This window comes from Trachemys scripta, chromosome 6, assembly GCF_013100865.1.
Source record: "Trachemys scripta elegans isolate TJP31775 chromosome 6, CAS_Tse_1.0, whole genome shotgun sequence".
In the NCBI taxonomy this organism is placed as follows: Eukaryota; Metazoa; Chordata; order Testudines; family Emydidae; genus Trachemys; species Trachemys scripta.
In genome coordinates this window covers 38,229,176-38,243,155 of record NC_048303.1, presented here as the reverse complement: position 1 = coordinate 38,243,155, position 13,980 = coordinate 38,229,176, and the positions used below count along the sequence as shown (strand labels likewise).

The window sequence follows — 13,980 nt, the reverse complement described above, 5'->3', positions numbered from 1 at the left end:
CAAGAGGTGAATATAGCTAAACTGCTCAGAAATAGTGACCATAATATAATGAAATTTAACATCTTTGTGGGGGGGGGGGGGGGGGGAAGGGGAGTGAAATACCAATGAAGCCCTCCACAGTAGCATTTAACTTCAGAAAGTTAGTGAATGAGAAAGCTAGTGAAATGGAAATTAAAAGGAGCAGTCACAAGAGGGAAATGCCTGTAAGCATTAGAATTGGAAAAGTTACAGAGAAGGGCAACAAAAATGATTAATTAATGAGACCGTTCTCTGAGCTCCCCAACTGCCCCCTTAGGTTGGTGGAAGCACTCCTGGTGAGAACACACACAACCAACCCAAGGAGGGTAGTGTGGACATGAACCACTGCAGTAATTACTGTGGTGGTTGTAAGTCAATCTAATATAGGTCCACTTAAGTTTTTAGTGTAGACATACCCCCAAGTGTTCTCCCAAGTAGGTCTGAAACTAAATGTGCAGAAGTCACAGTTACAACTCACTCAACGTATAACTTTCATAGAAGCAGACCTCCATGTCAGATCAGCCATAGCTTATCTCCAAAAGTGTGGGTATCAATTTATAGCTGCCCTTTCCAACAGCCTCAGGTCCAACCCAGCAACAACAGTGCATGTCTGCCTTCAGCTCCTGAGCCACATGGTCTTGTGCATATACATAACTCTGCACGCCAGACATCACCTTCTCTTTCTGCAGGGCTGGCTTCATTTGGTATATTGCCCTTCCAAGCATCCTCTGGACATGCCCATTTGTGTGCCTCCTTCAGTGTTTCAGTCTCTGAAATAATAGTTGGATTCATGAAGCATACGCAAGGGAATTCCATTTCTATCTCCAGAACTGACTATGACTCTGGTAACAGATGCATCTTTAAAGGCTGGAGTATCCACCTTGGTCATCTTCAGACACAAACTCTTTGGTCACCTCAGGAAGCTTCCCTCCACATAAATGTCCTGGAGCTCAGGGCTATTCGTGAGCCTGAAAAAAATTTATGCCCACTATTCAGAACCAGACGGTGCAAATTCTTACAGACAGCACCACCACAATGTTTTACCTGAATAAGCAGAGAGGTGCAAGATTGTCTCCACTGTGCCTGGAGACTATTGTCCTGTGAAATCTGTGTATTCATAACAATGTTTCCCTGAATGCTTTTCACCTTTCAGGAATGAGAAACACACTAGTAGATTCCATCAGCAGGGTTTTCACAAGTGGTCAATCAAGAAGAATATTCACCTCCAGATTTTCCATTGCTGGGGATACCCAGTAATAGACTTGTTTGCGACCAACCTCAACAACAAATGCACAATGTTTTGCTCCAGTGCCGACTGCAGCTGGGTTCCATCACAGATGCTTTTTTTTTTTTCTGGTCGGTCACCTCCTAAATGCATTCCCTCCTGTTTCTCTCATTCCGAGGATACTCAGGAAGTTGAAACAAGACAAAACATATTTAGTTCTCATTGCACTGGCATGGTCAAGACAATATTGGTTCACAGATCCACATTACCTATGTATCTGTTCACAGATAACTCTACACTAATCAAGGATCTTCTGTCTCAAACCCAGGGCAAATTTCTGCATCCCAACCTCAGATCTCTCCACCTTACTGTGTGGATGATATGTGGTTGAACACCCAGGAGAAGATGTGCTCCAGTGAGGTTCAGACCATCTCAGTGGGCTACGGTGACCAGATCGCAAGAGTGAAATATCAGGACACATTGGTCGAATGGGGGAGGGCGAGGGAAGGAGAGGCGGGGGACAGACAGACACAGGTGCACAGCCCCAACCAGAGCCAGAGGCATCACTGGTCCACCTGGTCTTGTGGTACCAGCGTGCCCCTTCCTGTTGAGGGTGGGCCCATGCTGCACCACACAGCTCCCCTGCTCAGCGCCCCCTGGATCCACTATGCCCAGAGCCCCCCTATAATCCTTCCACCACAAATGCACAGTGCTGTGCGCACACACCCGGCCCAGCGCCCCCCTACCCACAGCCCCACCACAGCTGCCCAGCACCCCACACAGAACCCCCCACTTGCTAGTTTCCCAATACACACAGATTTCCCCTCCTTCCCTTCCTTCCTCCCTCCCAGTGCCCTTCCCCACAGCCCCACCACCACAATTACATAATGCCTCACACAGACCCTCAGTGCCCTGACACACACAGATTTCCCCCCACTGCCCAGCACCCCCCCAGTCCCCCAATGTCTAACACCCCAAAACACACAAACCTCCTCCACTACCCAGCACTCTGCACACCCTCACAGCCCAGCGCCCCACACACCCTACCCAGACACTCACTCCATCACACCCTGCCCCCTTCCCTGGCCGCACTCACCAGCCCCGTTGGGAGGTCTCGGACTCCTAGGGTGAGAGCGGTGAGGGGAGTCTCCAGACTCTCCATGTGTTGCGCCCGCCACAAGTGCAAGCTCCGTGGCTCCCATTGGCCGGGAAAAGTGCCAGTGGGAGCTTCCGGAGCTGCGGAGTGGGGCTTGCAGGTGCTGGCAGCATGCAGAGCCCCCCCACCCTAAGAGCCAGAGGGACCTGCCAGAGGGCGAGGTGGGGAGTCCTGGCAGTGCTCACCTGGGGCAGCTCCCGTCCTGGGAAGCATCTGGCAGGCTGGTCCCTCTGGCTCCTAGGGTTGCGGGTCGGGTCGGGTGTGGGGGGCGGAGAGCTCTCTGCCCACTCCTGGCACCTGCAAGCCCCGCCCAGCAGCATGTGGCACTCCTGCCGGCAGGCGGGCGCCGGGAGCTGCCCCAGGAAGCAGTGAACGGTGGCGCCACAGCTGCGGTCCAGACGGTCCCCGATATTGGGACAAAAGGGCGTCCTGACCAATGTAAAGTCGGGACGCGGGACAAGTCCCGTAAAATCGGAACTGTCCGGATAATATTGGGACGTCTGGTCACCCTACAGTGGGCAGCAGAAATGAGTCCACTAGAGCCATATATGCAGAAAGTGGAAGAAGTTTTCCATTTGTGTGCAGTCTCACAGTTTATCGTTCCTTCACACAGGGATTTCACATGTGCTGGACTATCTTCTGCACCTGAAACTGTTAGGTCTTTCAGATCCTTCTGTTGGAGTTCATTTAGCCTCTATTTCTGCATTACATCCACCACTAGACAGATTTTCTAGTTTTTCTCATCCTCTTGTTTTTTTATTTTTTTTGAAGGGTCTCATTGATGTTTATCCTCCTTTGCTCCTGTGCTTGCATTAGATTTAAATCTAGTTCTCTCCAAACTGATATGACCACCCTTTGAGCTTATGGCTACAGCTTCATTACCTGTATCATCCATGAAGATTGCATGTTTGGTGGCAATCACTTCTGCAAGGAGGGTTTCAGAACTCTTGGCTGATCCTTCTTTCATGGTCTTTCATAAGGACAAAGTATCCCCTATGCTACTGTGACATTGAAGTCTATATGGTATTATAAAAATATGCTAATGAGTGAATATAATGTAACTGGAATATGCTTCATGCAAAAGGTCTCTTGTAAGGTATCATTACAAAGCTTATAATCTACTGAGTGTGATCATCTTATTTGTATAAATGTACCACTCTTGTATCTGAAACTAGAAATATGAAATATAACTCTGAGGGCCTATTGTAATTATGCAAAGTGTGGGTCATTAATGGTGGTTTGGAATCTTCATGGCTCCCATTAACCAGGACATTTGTCTACAGATGGCTGTGTTTTACTTTCCTGTATACGTGTGTGTTGGCAAGTGGGCAATGAAGTCTTGCAGTGACATGTGATCATGTCACCTGAACTGGAATCCATCTTTAACCTGGTGTCTTTCCATTGAGAAGGAGGGGGTGGGAACCCAGGGAGGGACAAAGGATTCCCGCCTTATGCAAAAGATATATAAAGGTGTGGAACAGAACAAAAGGGGAGGAGCCAGCATGAAGAATCTCCTAGCTACTACCTGAGCTGAAACAAGAGCTGTACCAGGAGAAAGAATTGTGCCCAGGCCTGGAAGGTGTCCAGTCTGAGGAAAAAACTTGCTGAAGTATCTCTGAGGGTGAGATTATCTGTATTCAGTTTAATTAGACATAGATTTGCACGTTTTATTTTATGTTGCTTGGTGACTTGCTTTGTTCTGTCTGTTAGGACTTGGAACCACTTGAACCACTTAAATCACTTGGGGGGGGAGGGATAGCTCAGTGGTTTGAGCATTGGCCTGCTAAATCCAAGGTTGTGAGTTCAATCCTTGAGGGGCCCAATTAGGGATCTGTGGCAAAATCAGTACTTGGTCCTGCTAGTGAAGGCAGGGGGCTGGACTCAATGGGTCCCTTCCAGTTCTATGCAATAGGTGCATAAATCTTACTTTCTGTATTTAATAAAATCACCTTTTACTTATTAATTGACACAGAATATGTATTAATACCTCGGGGGAGGCAAACAGCTGTGCATATCTCTCTATCAGTGTTATAGAGGGTGAACAATTTATGAGTTTACCCTGTGTAAGCTTTATACAGGGTAAAACGGATTTATTGGGTTTAGACCCTATTGGTAGTTGGGCATCTGAGTGTTAAAGACAGGAACACTTCTGTGAACCTGCAGCTTTCGGGCATGTAATTCAGACCCTGGGTCTTTGCTGGAGCAGACGGGAGTGTCTGGCTCAGCAAGACAGGGTGCTGGGGTCCCGAGCTGGCAGGAAAAGCAAGGGCAGAAATAGTCTTGGCACATCAGGTGGCAGCTCCCAAGGTGGGTTCTGTGATCCAACCTGTCACAGCCACATCCTAAATATATGCCTAAGGTAGTGTCAGTCTTTCCTCTAAATCAAACAATTACTTGTGTGGTGTTTTCCCTAAAACCCTATTTGTTTAAGGCTGAGGAAGCACTCCATACCTTGGATCTTTGTAGAGCCCTGACATTTTACTTGGACCACGCTAGATCCTTCAGGTCTTCTTCCAGGCTGTTTATAAACTATGCTGAAAGGATTAAAGATCAATCATGTCATCTCAATGAAGTTCACATTGGAACTCTGACTAATAAAATCTGTTCTGCTTTTGCTAAAGTCTTTCCTCCATTAGATATAATGGCTCAATCCATGCTCAGGTTATCCCTAAACTTGTGACTTCCAGATCGGGGACTGGATGACAGTGGATCACTAGATAATTGCCCTGTTCTGTTCATTCCCTCTGAAGCATCTGGCATTGGCCACTGTCAGAAAAAAGGATACTGGGTTAGATGAAACATTGGTCTGATCCAGTATGGCCGTTCTTATGCTCTTCACATCAGCTATCCCGAGTAATGTTTCAATAACTGATATATGCAAGGCAGCGACATAGTCATCTGTGCATACTTTTCCAACTCATTATGCCATCACTCAAGCCTCTTGTGATGATGCCAAGTCAGTGTTACAGTCTGTTCAGATGAGCCGAAGTCCCTCCACCTGTAAGGGAAGTGCTGATGAATCATCTACAGTGGAATGTATATGTGCACAATCACTTGCAGGAGAAAAAAACATTACTTACCCTGACAGTAAGTTTGTCAAAATGTGTTGTTCACATACACATTCTGCTGCCCTCCCACTTCCCTGCTACTTCGGACATTACTTACTGTGGTGCAAAAGAATGGAGAAATGGGCAATGGACACATACTTTTTATGCCCTCGCCTGAGAGTACGTGGCACGTGCACCACCTAGTGGTAATGTTGGCAAAAGTCTCTGACTCGAGTGCACTAAGCGCACGCACATTTACAGTGGAACGTGTATGCGCACAGCACCTCTCAAAGAAGAGCAGTTATTGTAAGGTAAGTAACCGTTTGGTCTTTGTTCAGTGAGTAAGTGGTGGATCACATGTAGTATGGGTGATGGATCATGAGGGGTTTGTGACTTATATTGAAAAATAACATTTGAGGAAAATATAAAGATTTCTGTCTCTGGCCCCTAGATGTGGTGTAGACAAGGATTTAGGGCAAAGTTAAGAAAGAAAAGTCTCATTCATGTTTCTAACTAATATTTAGAGTTTTGGTTTTTCTAACTATAATGTTCAATAAACATTTCATTTTAAAGTATGTATACACTCACAACATTAACTGAGTTTGGTTGTGAGAATAGTGTTTCATGAACAAAGTCAATATACAATAGGACCACTTTTCTGCTCTAAATTACACTAGTGCAAATCCAGAATAACTCCATTATTTCAGTATAAAGGTCATGATATCAAAAATTTGAACAGCATAAATGAGATTTATTTTATTTTTCAGGAAAAAGGAGTTAAGAGTAATACTATTTCATCTCTTAAACATCCTGTCCCCACCAAACTGATTCAGTTCCTCACTCCTCATTATGGGCCTTGTCCTACTCAATTGAAGACAGTGGCAAAGCACCCACTGACTTAGAGTTGGATCAGACCCCCCTGTATACCCCTGAATACATAGCTAAAATCATTAAGGGCTTCATCCTGGGAAATTCTAGGCACTCTCAGCTCCATTGACTTCACCAGGAGTTGAGGGCACTCAACTTTTTGCAGGAGTGCTGAACATCTAGCAGGATCAAGACTTTAGAGCTATCTCAATTTTTCTTTCCATTTTTACTGCTCTTTCATATACATAACTAACATTGTCCAAATGCAGGACCACATTAAGCATTGGTAAACAGGCGAAACTGCATTATGCCAGAGCAGAATTTGGCTCAGTTTATAATCACGCTTAATGTAAGAGTTCTATAGACAGCACGCTGAAGTCTTCCATTATTAGCTTTGCAACAAAGATCATATTGCAAATTTACTTTCATGGTATTTTCACTTGGCTGCATAGTTTGTTGAAATGATTTTTTAAATGGTTTTTTAGAAGATGCGTAGCAGTGCATGCTGTATTGTTAAGGTTGCAAAACAGATTTCATTGTAACCTGCTATTTTTGCATACTCATAATTTTTAAATATACACACCGCTTTAGCTTAGCTGAAATGTTTTATATTAGATTTTTGCTTGAAGGTGAATTATTGTGGTTTTTTTGAGAATTTAGCAAAATTCCTTCAGCAATTTTAGAGTTATAAGAGAGTGAAAAAGAGTACACTTTTCTCATTGCAAAAACAAAACAAAACTTTTGAATTGAATCCACTGATTGTAAAAACAATTGAAGTTTGAAAATTGACAAGTATATAATCCTGGGATGGCACAACTATGTGCTTCCCATACCCAGAACAGATTGTATATACATAGTCTAGCCTAAAATGAAGGGGAGGGGGGAACTCACATTCATATGTCCTTATCTTGCACATTTAGAACGATATTAGCATTATTAAAGTATTTGTCAAAGTTAGGAAAAAAGTGGTATCTATGGAACATTATTTTTTTTAAAGAATCTTTATGCTTTCTCATGTGTTATTCAATTGAATAGCAACACTTGCTAATGAATGCTTATACTCTGCTGCATCATTCTATAACAGGGGTAGGCAATCTATGGCACGCGTGCCGAAGGCGGTACGTGAGCTGATTTTCGGTGGCACTCACACTGCCTGGGTCATGGCCACCAGTCCGGGGGGCTCTGCATTTTAATGTAATTTTAAATGAAGCTTCTTAAACATTTTAAAAACCTTATTTACTTTACATACAACAATAGTTTAGTTATATATAGACTTTTATAGAAAGAGACCTTCTAAAAACATTAAAATGTATGACTGGCATGCGAAACCTTACATCAGAGTGAATAAATGAAGACTCGGCACACCACTTCCGAAAGGTTGCCGACCCCTGTTCTATAAGAATTAATCTAATATATCATTCAGTAAATGAAACTTTTGTGATTTTTGGGCCTGCTCCTGCTATCACTGAAATCAACAGTAAAACTCGCATCAATTTCAATGTGAACAAGATTTGGCCCTTTATTATGGAGATGTTGTGGAGATCATGAATCCACCGATTAGGTTTAGTCAAGTTTTGCACTTAGTCAGGTATTCAACATCTACATTATGTATGAAGAATGCAGAATATTCTTCCCAAACTGACAGCATATACTCTTTGTGCACTGAAATGCTAAGAATTTGCAATAACATTTGTTAATTTGAGTTAAAATTAATTTTAAATTTGTTCTTTTAGAAATTTAGTACTTGTCAGACCTTTTTGTGTCCCAAATTATATTAATAACAGAATAATACTGATTCTTCAAACTTTACATAGAGTCAAAAGTCATTAGTTTTATGCATAGGTTACATTAGGCTGGAATTAATTATTAAAGATTAATAGACAGGGTCAGGTCAATAATTCATATCACTCTTCATTAGTGCTTTTGTGCCATCAAGATTTACTTAGCCAATCATTGATCTTCTTCTCCAGCTAATTGGCATGATGCAGTTCTCTTGTTTGTAATGAGTCAGTAGTTGTGAGGGAAGTGTACATGTGTCAAGTTGGTTGTCAGGTGTCTGGTTTTTGACTGGAACACCTGGCCTAAATCTGGCCAAAAAGGGACTCTGGAGGCTCTGGCCAGCAGTGCTGACTGGGGCATTAAAAGTCCAGTTGTTGCAGGGCAGGCAGGCTTCCAGCTCCGTGTGGCTCCAGGGAAGCGACCAGCATGTCCCTCCAGCTCCTAGGCATAGGGGTGGCCACAGGGACTCCGTGCACTGCCCGTGCCCTGAGTGCTGGCTCCACAGCTCCCATTGGCCAGGAACAGCAGCCATTGGGAGCTGCAGGGTTGGTGCCCATGGGCAGGGGCAGTGCACGGAGCTCCCTGGCCCCCCTGCCTAGGAACTGCTGCTAGAGGGATGTGCTGGTCGCTTTCAGGAGCCGCCCGAGGTAAGTGCTGCCCCCTTCAACGCTTCCTGCCCCCCAAGCCCCAGCCCGGAGCCTGCACCCCGCACCCAAACTCCCTCCCAGAGCCCTTGTTAGTTCCAGCAGACATCTTAGGTGGAAAGCAGGGGTGTTCTCATGACTGGCAGCCCCCTTTGTTCTGTTCCACCCCCTTTCATAGCTTTGGCACAAGGCAGGAATCTTTTGTTTCTCTGGATCCCCACTCTCCCTTCTAAATGGAAAAGTACCAAATTTAAGATGTATTCCAGTATCATGTGACATGGTCACATGTCCTCTGAGACCTCATTTTTCATTACCCATTTTTCATTGCCCACATGTACACAGGAAGGCTTTCAGGTAAATAAACCCATTCACAACCAATTGTCCTAGTGAATGGGAGCCATCAAGATTCTAAGCCACCATTAATGGCCCACACTTTGCATAATTACAATAGGACCTCAGAGTTATACTTCATATTTCTAGCTTCAGATACAAGAATGATACATACATACAAATAGGAGGAATGTATTCAGTAGGTTATAACCTTTGTAATGATACCTTACAAGAGACCTTTTGCATAAAGCATATTCCAGTTACATTATATTCACATTCATAAGCATATTTTTATAAAACGTGGAGTGCACCATCACAGTGCCATTAGACAGTTGGCAACCCTACCCATCAGGGAGGCTGGGAGGAATCCTGCTCTGGTAGGGTGTGGACAGTAAACCCAGGGGCGTGGGGAAAATCCTGAGGGAAAAGAAGAATACCCCAGCCCACTGTTAAATGGAAGCGCGGGACCCACCGAGGGAGAGAGGAAGCTCTGTCACAATATATATATATAAGTACTTTGTTACCTTGGTATGAAAGCCATACCTTTATGTGCAAAATGTTTTTGTTATTTACTCTTTAAAAGGTTTCTATAAGTGCACACTAAATGATTTTCAAATTATTTATATCTTTTATTATGAAAGAGAAAAAAATTCCTAGTCTACATTTCATGTTTATAAAATAATTTTTTATATTATAGAAGCACGAAAAATCCTCAAACTGATGAACTTATGCAACTTGAATACGGCCAAACAAAGGTTTTTTTCCCATCTTATTACAAAATGTATCAGACAAGATTCCAGACATTCCTAATTCACTGCTTCAGTAAGACTAAAATCTTTGATTAATTAAAACAAACTTTAATTTCCTTGAACAGTGATTGAAATACAGGAAAATGCTTTTTTTGGTTATAGAAACTTCAGCAGTCTTTAATACCTGAAGTTGATTTTTTAACAGATGACTATAACCTTGCCTAAGGGATGTCACAATGATATCAATAAACCCAATGGTTTGAAGTAACCAAGTTTATTTTCATTTTTCAGTGTCTCTACAATTTGATATGGGTCTTTTAAAGAAATGGCTCTGATAAAGCTATATATTCTATGAACTGTAAACATTTAATAAATGAGAAATATACTGCAACAATGAGTCCTTGTTTTGACCTTGTACACATTTTCTTCATAGCTGAGTCATTAACCATTGAAAATGAGGCGTATAGTTGAAGCAACTACTGACTCCCATTGACACTATAGGCACCATCACAAATTAACTAATTTCAGTAGATACATGCAGAAATAGACCCATGTTTATTACTCCCATGAGCTATCCTTTTAAGCCCTCAATTCAGCAAAGCTCTTAAGCTCAGATATAGCTTTAACTACATGCTTAAGTCCATCCATACACAGCAGAGAACTTAAGCACATGCTTAAGTTTAAATATATATGTAAATTTCATTGACGTAAATGGGACATAAGCATGTGCTTAAATTAAGCCTGTGCTTAAGTGCATTGCTGAAGAATAGACTCAAGCACATGCTTAAAGTTAAGCATATGCTTACTTTATTAAATTGAGCCAAACCCACAGGGCTACTTTTTAAAATACGGACTGTTCATTATGGATGTGACGTGCCAGTCGCTGTTCCGTAGTTGAGGATGACATACTTAAATATTCATTCAGAGAAAGAGAGCGAAAATGACTCGATAGCCCAGGAGTTTGGGTGCCTACCTGGAATCTGGGAGATCCAAGTGCAAGTCCCTGTTTCAATGACTATTTGATTATTTATACAGAATGGAATAGCTTCAGTGGGAGAAACTGAGAAAAACCCACCCCAGAGTACCACATAGGCCAGTAACTAGGGCATTCAGATGGGAGAAGTAGACTGGAATTCAAATTCCTGTGCCATTGTAGCCAGAAAAAGGATTTGAACATGATTCTCTTGTAGCTTGGATGAGTGCTGTAACCACTGGGCTAACGTTAGTAGGGGTACTGCTGCTGACTCCTCCCACTGACCATACTTACCTGATTGGGCTCCACAGGTGAGTTAGGTGGGGCAGTGCCTATCTTGAAGGTCCCACTGGGGTTTAGGCATGAGCTAGTGCTTGGGCATTAGGACTTAGGTGGCTATGCATATGCCCGGCAGCAGAAATTTAGGTACCTTGAGGACTTTACTAGCGGAAACTTGGGTGTTTGCAAGGTTATGTGGCAGCTGAGCTGGTGTTTTGAGGATCTAAATTTTGGACTGAGGCACCTAGCATGCCAGTTAGTCACCTGAATCTCTTTGTGGATCTAGCCCTTAGTTTATTTTATTGTTAAAATTAATTAAAAAATAGGCCCATTAGGATGTGTAGTCAGACCGTTATTAACTTCCTCCTGAATGAAAACTATTTAATATATTTTAAAACATCAGTTTAATCTGTCAGAACAGACACTATTACGCACTAAGCTTAATTGTACAGTTATTGCATGATGTCATTATAGGGCAAAATTAAGGTTTTTTGAATGCCTTAACTGTGTATTACCATGCCTTAATATGTTTGGATTTTTCTTTAAACTTTAAACCTTAACTCTGAATTTCCTAGGCTTGTAGTGCTTATTTTTGGGATAATTACAAGATCCCTGTAGTGTTATTACCATTTAAATACTGAAATGTATTAATCCTTAATTCCATGTTATAATGTAATTTGTATCTGGGAATATAAATAAGAGTTTTGCAGGATCAGGCCTTTTAAGAGAACAAGCTGATATTGTTAGCAGCAGCTGTATGAAACAATGTATGAAAGCAAGAGAACTTGCTTTATATTTATTTAAAAAAATATTTCTCTGTATTAAATCTAGCTCCTTTTCAATCTGCAAAAATATTTGCTAATGAAAATGTAAAATATACTATATATTTATAGAAAAGATTTAATTTCTTCTTGCCCTCAAGAAACTCTTGTTATTTTAGAAGCTTTAAGATAATAATATCAACATAAAACAGCTGTATTTGAACATGTTTAACTAGTGACCCATCTGAAGTGGTTAATTATTTTGATTCCTAGAAGACCTCACAAGAAGTAATAAACCTTGGTGGATGAATGATACATCTGCTTTTCCAACTTCACTTCCAATTAATAACACTCTAAGTAGTCATCGTCGACAGAAGAGATCAGTAAGCATTGAACGCTTTGTGGAGACGCTGGTAGTAGCAGACAAAATGATGGTGGGATACCATGGTCGCAAAGACATTGAACATTACATTTTGAGTGTAATGAATATTGTAAGTTTGACCCCTCTATATATTAACATAATTAACACTTTTTATAGGATGGGCAATTATGCAATATGGTTTTCTGATTTGAAATAAACAATGCTTTAAAATATGTATCAGCCTGCAAAAAGTGATATATAGTAAAATGTTAGTATTAGGAGATAAATAAGATGTGCAATACTGTTGTCTTTTCTCCATCAGGGAGAATATTATGATCACTGTTAAATCATGTTTCAATGCCTTCGGGTTTCATTTTAAATAAATTGACCCTCTAATTACGAGTTATAGTGATTACACTTTTGGTTGGTTCTTTTCTTTAGCTAGCGCTCTGAACATCTCTTGTCATGAGTTATTCAGTTGTGAAACAAATTTATTCTATAAAGTGTTTGCAGTGAAAATAGTGTAGGGAATATTGATTCATCTTACTGAATAGATTAAGGCTGACTTAGAAATAGTTCTTTAGATGCTTGTAAGAAGTGTTCAAATTATGAAATTATATTTAGTAAGAGACAACAGACTAATTTTTAAGCATATGTCAAATGAATGGTGTTTCTTGTCTGACTTTGTGTCTTTTCTTCTTTTCTGGAGGTCAGGTTGCCAAACTTTATCGTGATTCCAGTCTAGGAAACGTTGTGAATATTATAGTGACTCGTTTAATTGTTCTCACTGAAGATCAGGTAAGACTGAGCTGCAATTACATTAAACTTCAGACCAATAAACTACGGCATACTTCACTCTGTACCATTGTAGAATCCACCTAATTATTGTTTAGAAAGGCTATATTTGAGTATAAAACCTCATCTGTAATCTTTTGCTATTTTTAAGGAAGATTGAAATAGTTTCAAGGAATATGCCTCATTTATCATTTTAATATTTACCTAATGTAACAGATATCTTCAACTTACTTTTGGAGATTTCAGGGGTAGAGACTTACAATTACAATTTTATTTCTATGTCTATATTTTTATAATCTAAATTTTTTTTATTGACATAATCATTATTAAAGCTGGAAGTGAAAGAATGCCTGTTCAGTAATACACTAACTGAACTCTGGGTCAGATTTTAGAGATAAAAATTGGCAAGAAGAGATTATTCCTAGAAACCACTGCTTCTAATTATAGTCCCATTTTAGTCTTCAAAAAGCTTAACAACTGACCTTAGTAATTTGTTTGGAACATTTCTGGTATGCATGTTGTATTGCAGCCAAACTTGGAGATAAACCACCATGCAGACAAGTCCCTCGATAGCTTCTGTAAGTGGCAGAAATCCATTCTCTCCCACCAAAGCGATGGAAACACCATTCCAGAAAATGGGATTGCCCACCACGATAATGCGGTTCTTATTACTAGGTATGGTTTATTGCAGGTCTTGTATTTATTTTATCTTCTTTCTATGGTTTTCTTGTATTTACTTATGTATAAAACCTATATTTAAAGTAATGTAAGGGGTAGGTAATCTTGTGAGGGTAAAAAGATAATATGTTGCTTGTCTTTGAGAATATATCAGACCATTAAAACATAGATTTTAAAAAATTGGAAAGAAAATGTCTAAGAACTTACAGTACTTACAATTTCAATAACTTCAATAACTGTGCTTCTCATAACTGCTCCCATAAAAAAATCTTGGAGTAGATCTGATGAATTTGCTTGATCGTTTCAAACTTTTATAGT

General features: G+C 41.0%; 1 protein-coding gene across 1 annotated transcript in view; it reads left to right on the top strand.

Moving 5' to 3' along the window:
* Positions 1–13,980, top strand: part of ADAMTS6 (ADAM metallopeptidase with thrombospondin type 1 motif 6) — a gene marked incomplete in the record, with an annotated part of 313,682 nt that overhangs the window by 27,238 nt on the left and 272,464 nt on the right. Inside the window, 3 exon segments of the mRNA XM_034773659.1 lie at positions 12,102–12,319; positions 12,904–12,987; positions 13,514–13,659. Of these exon segments, the coding sequence (XP_034629550.1) occupies positions 12,102–12,319; positions 12,904–12,987; positions 13,514–13,659 (448 nt within the window).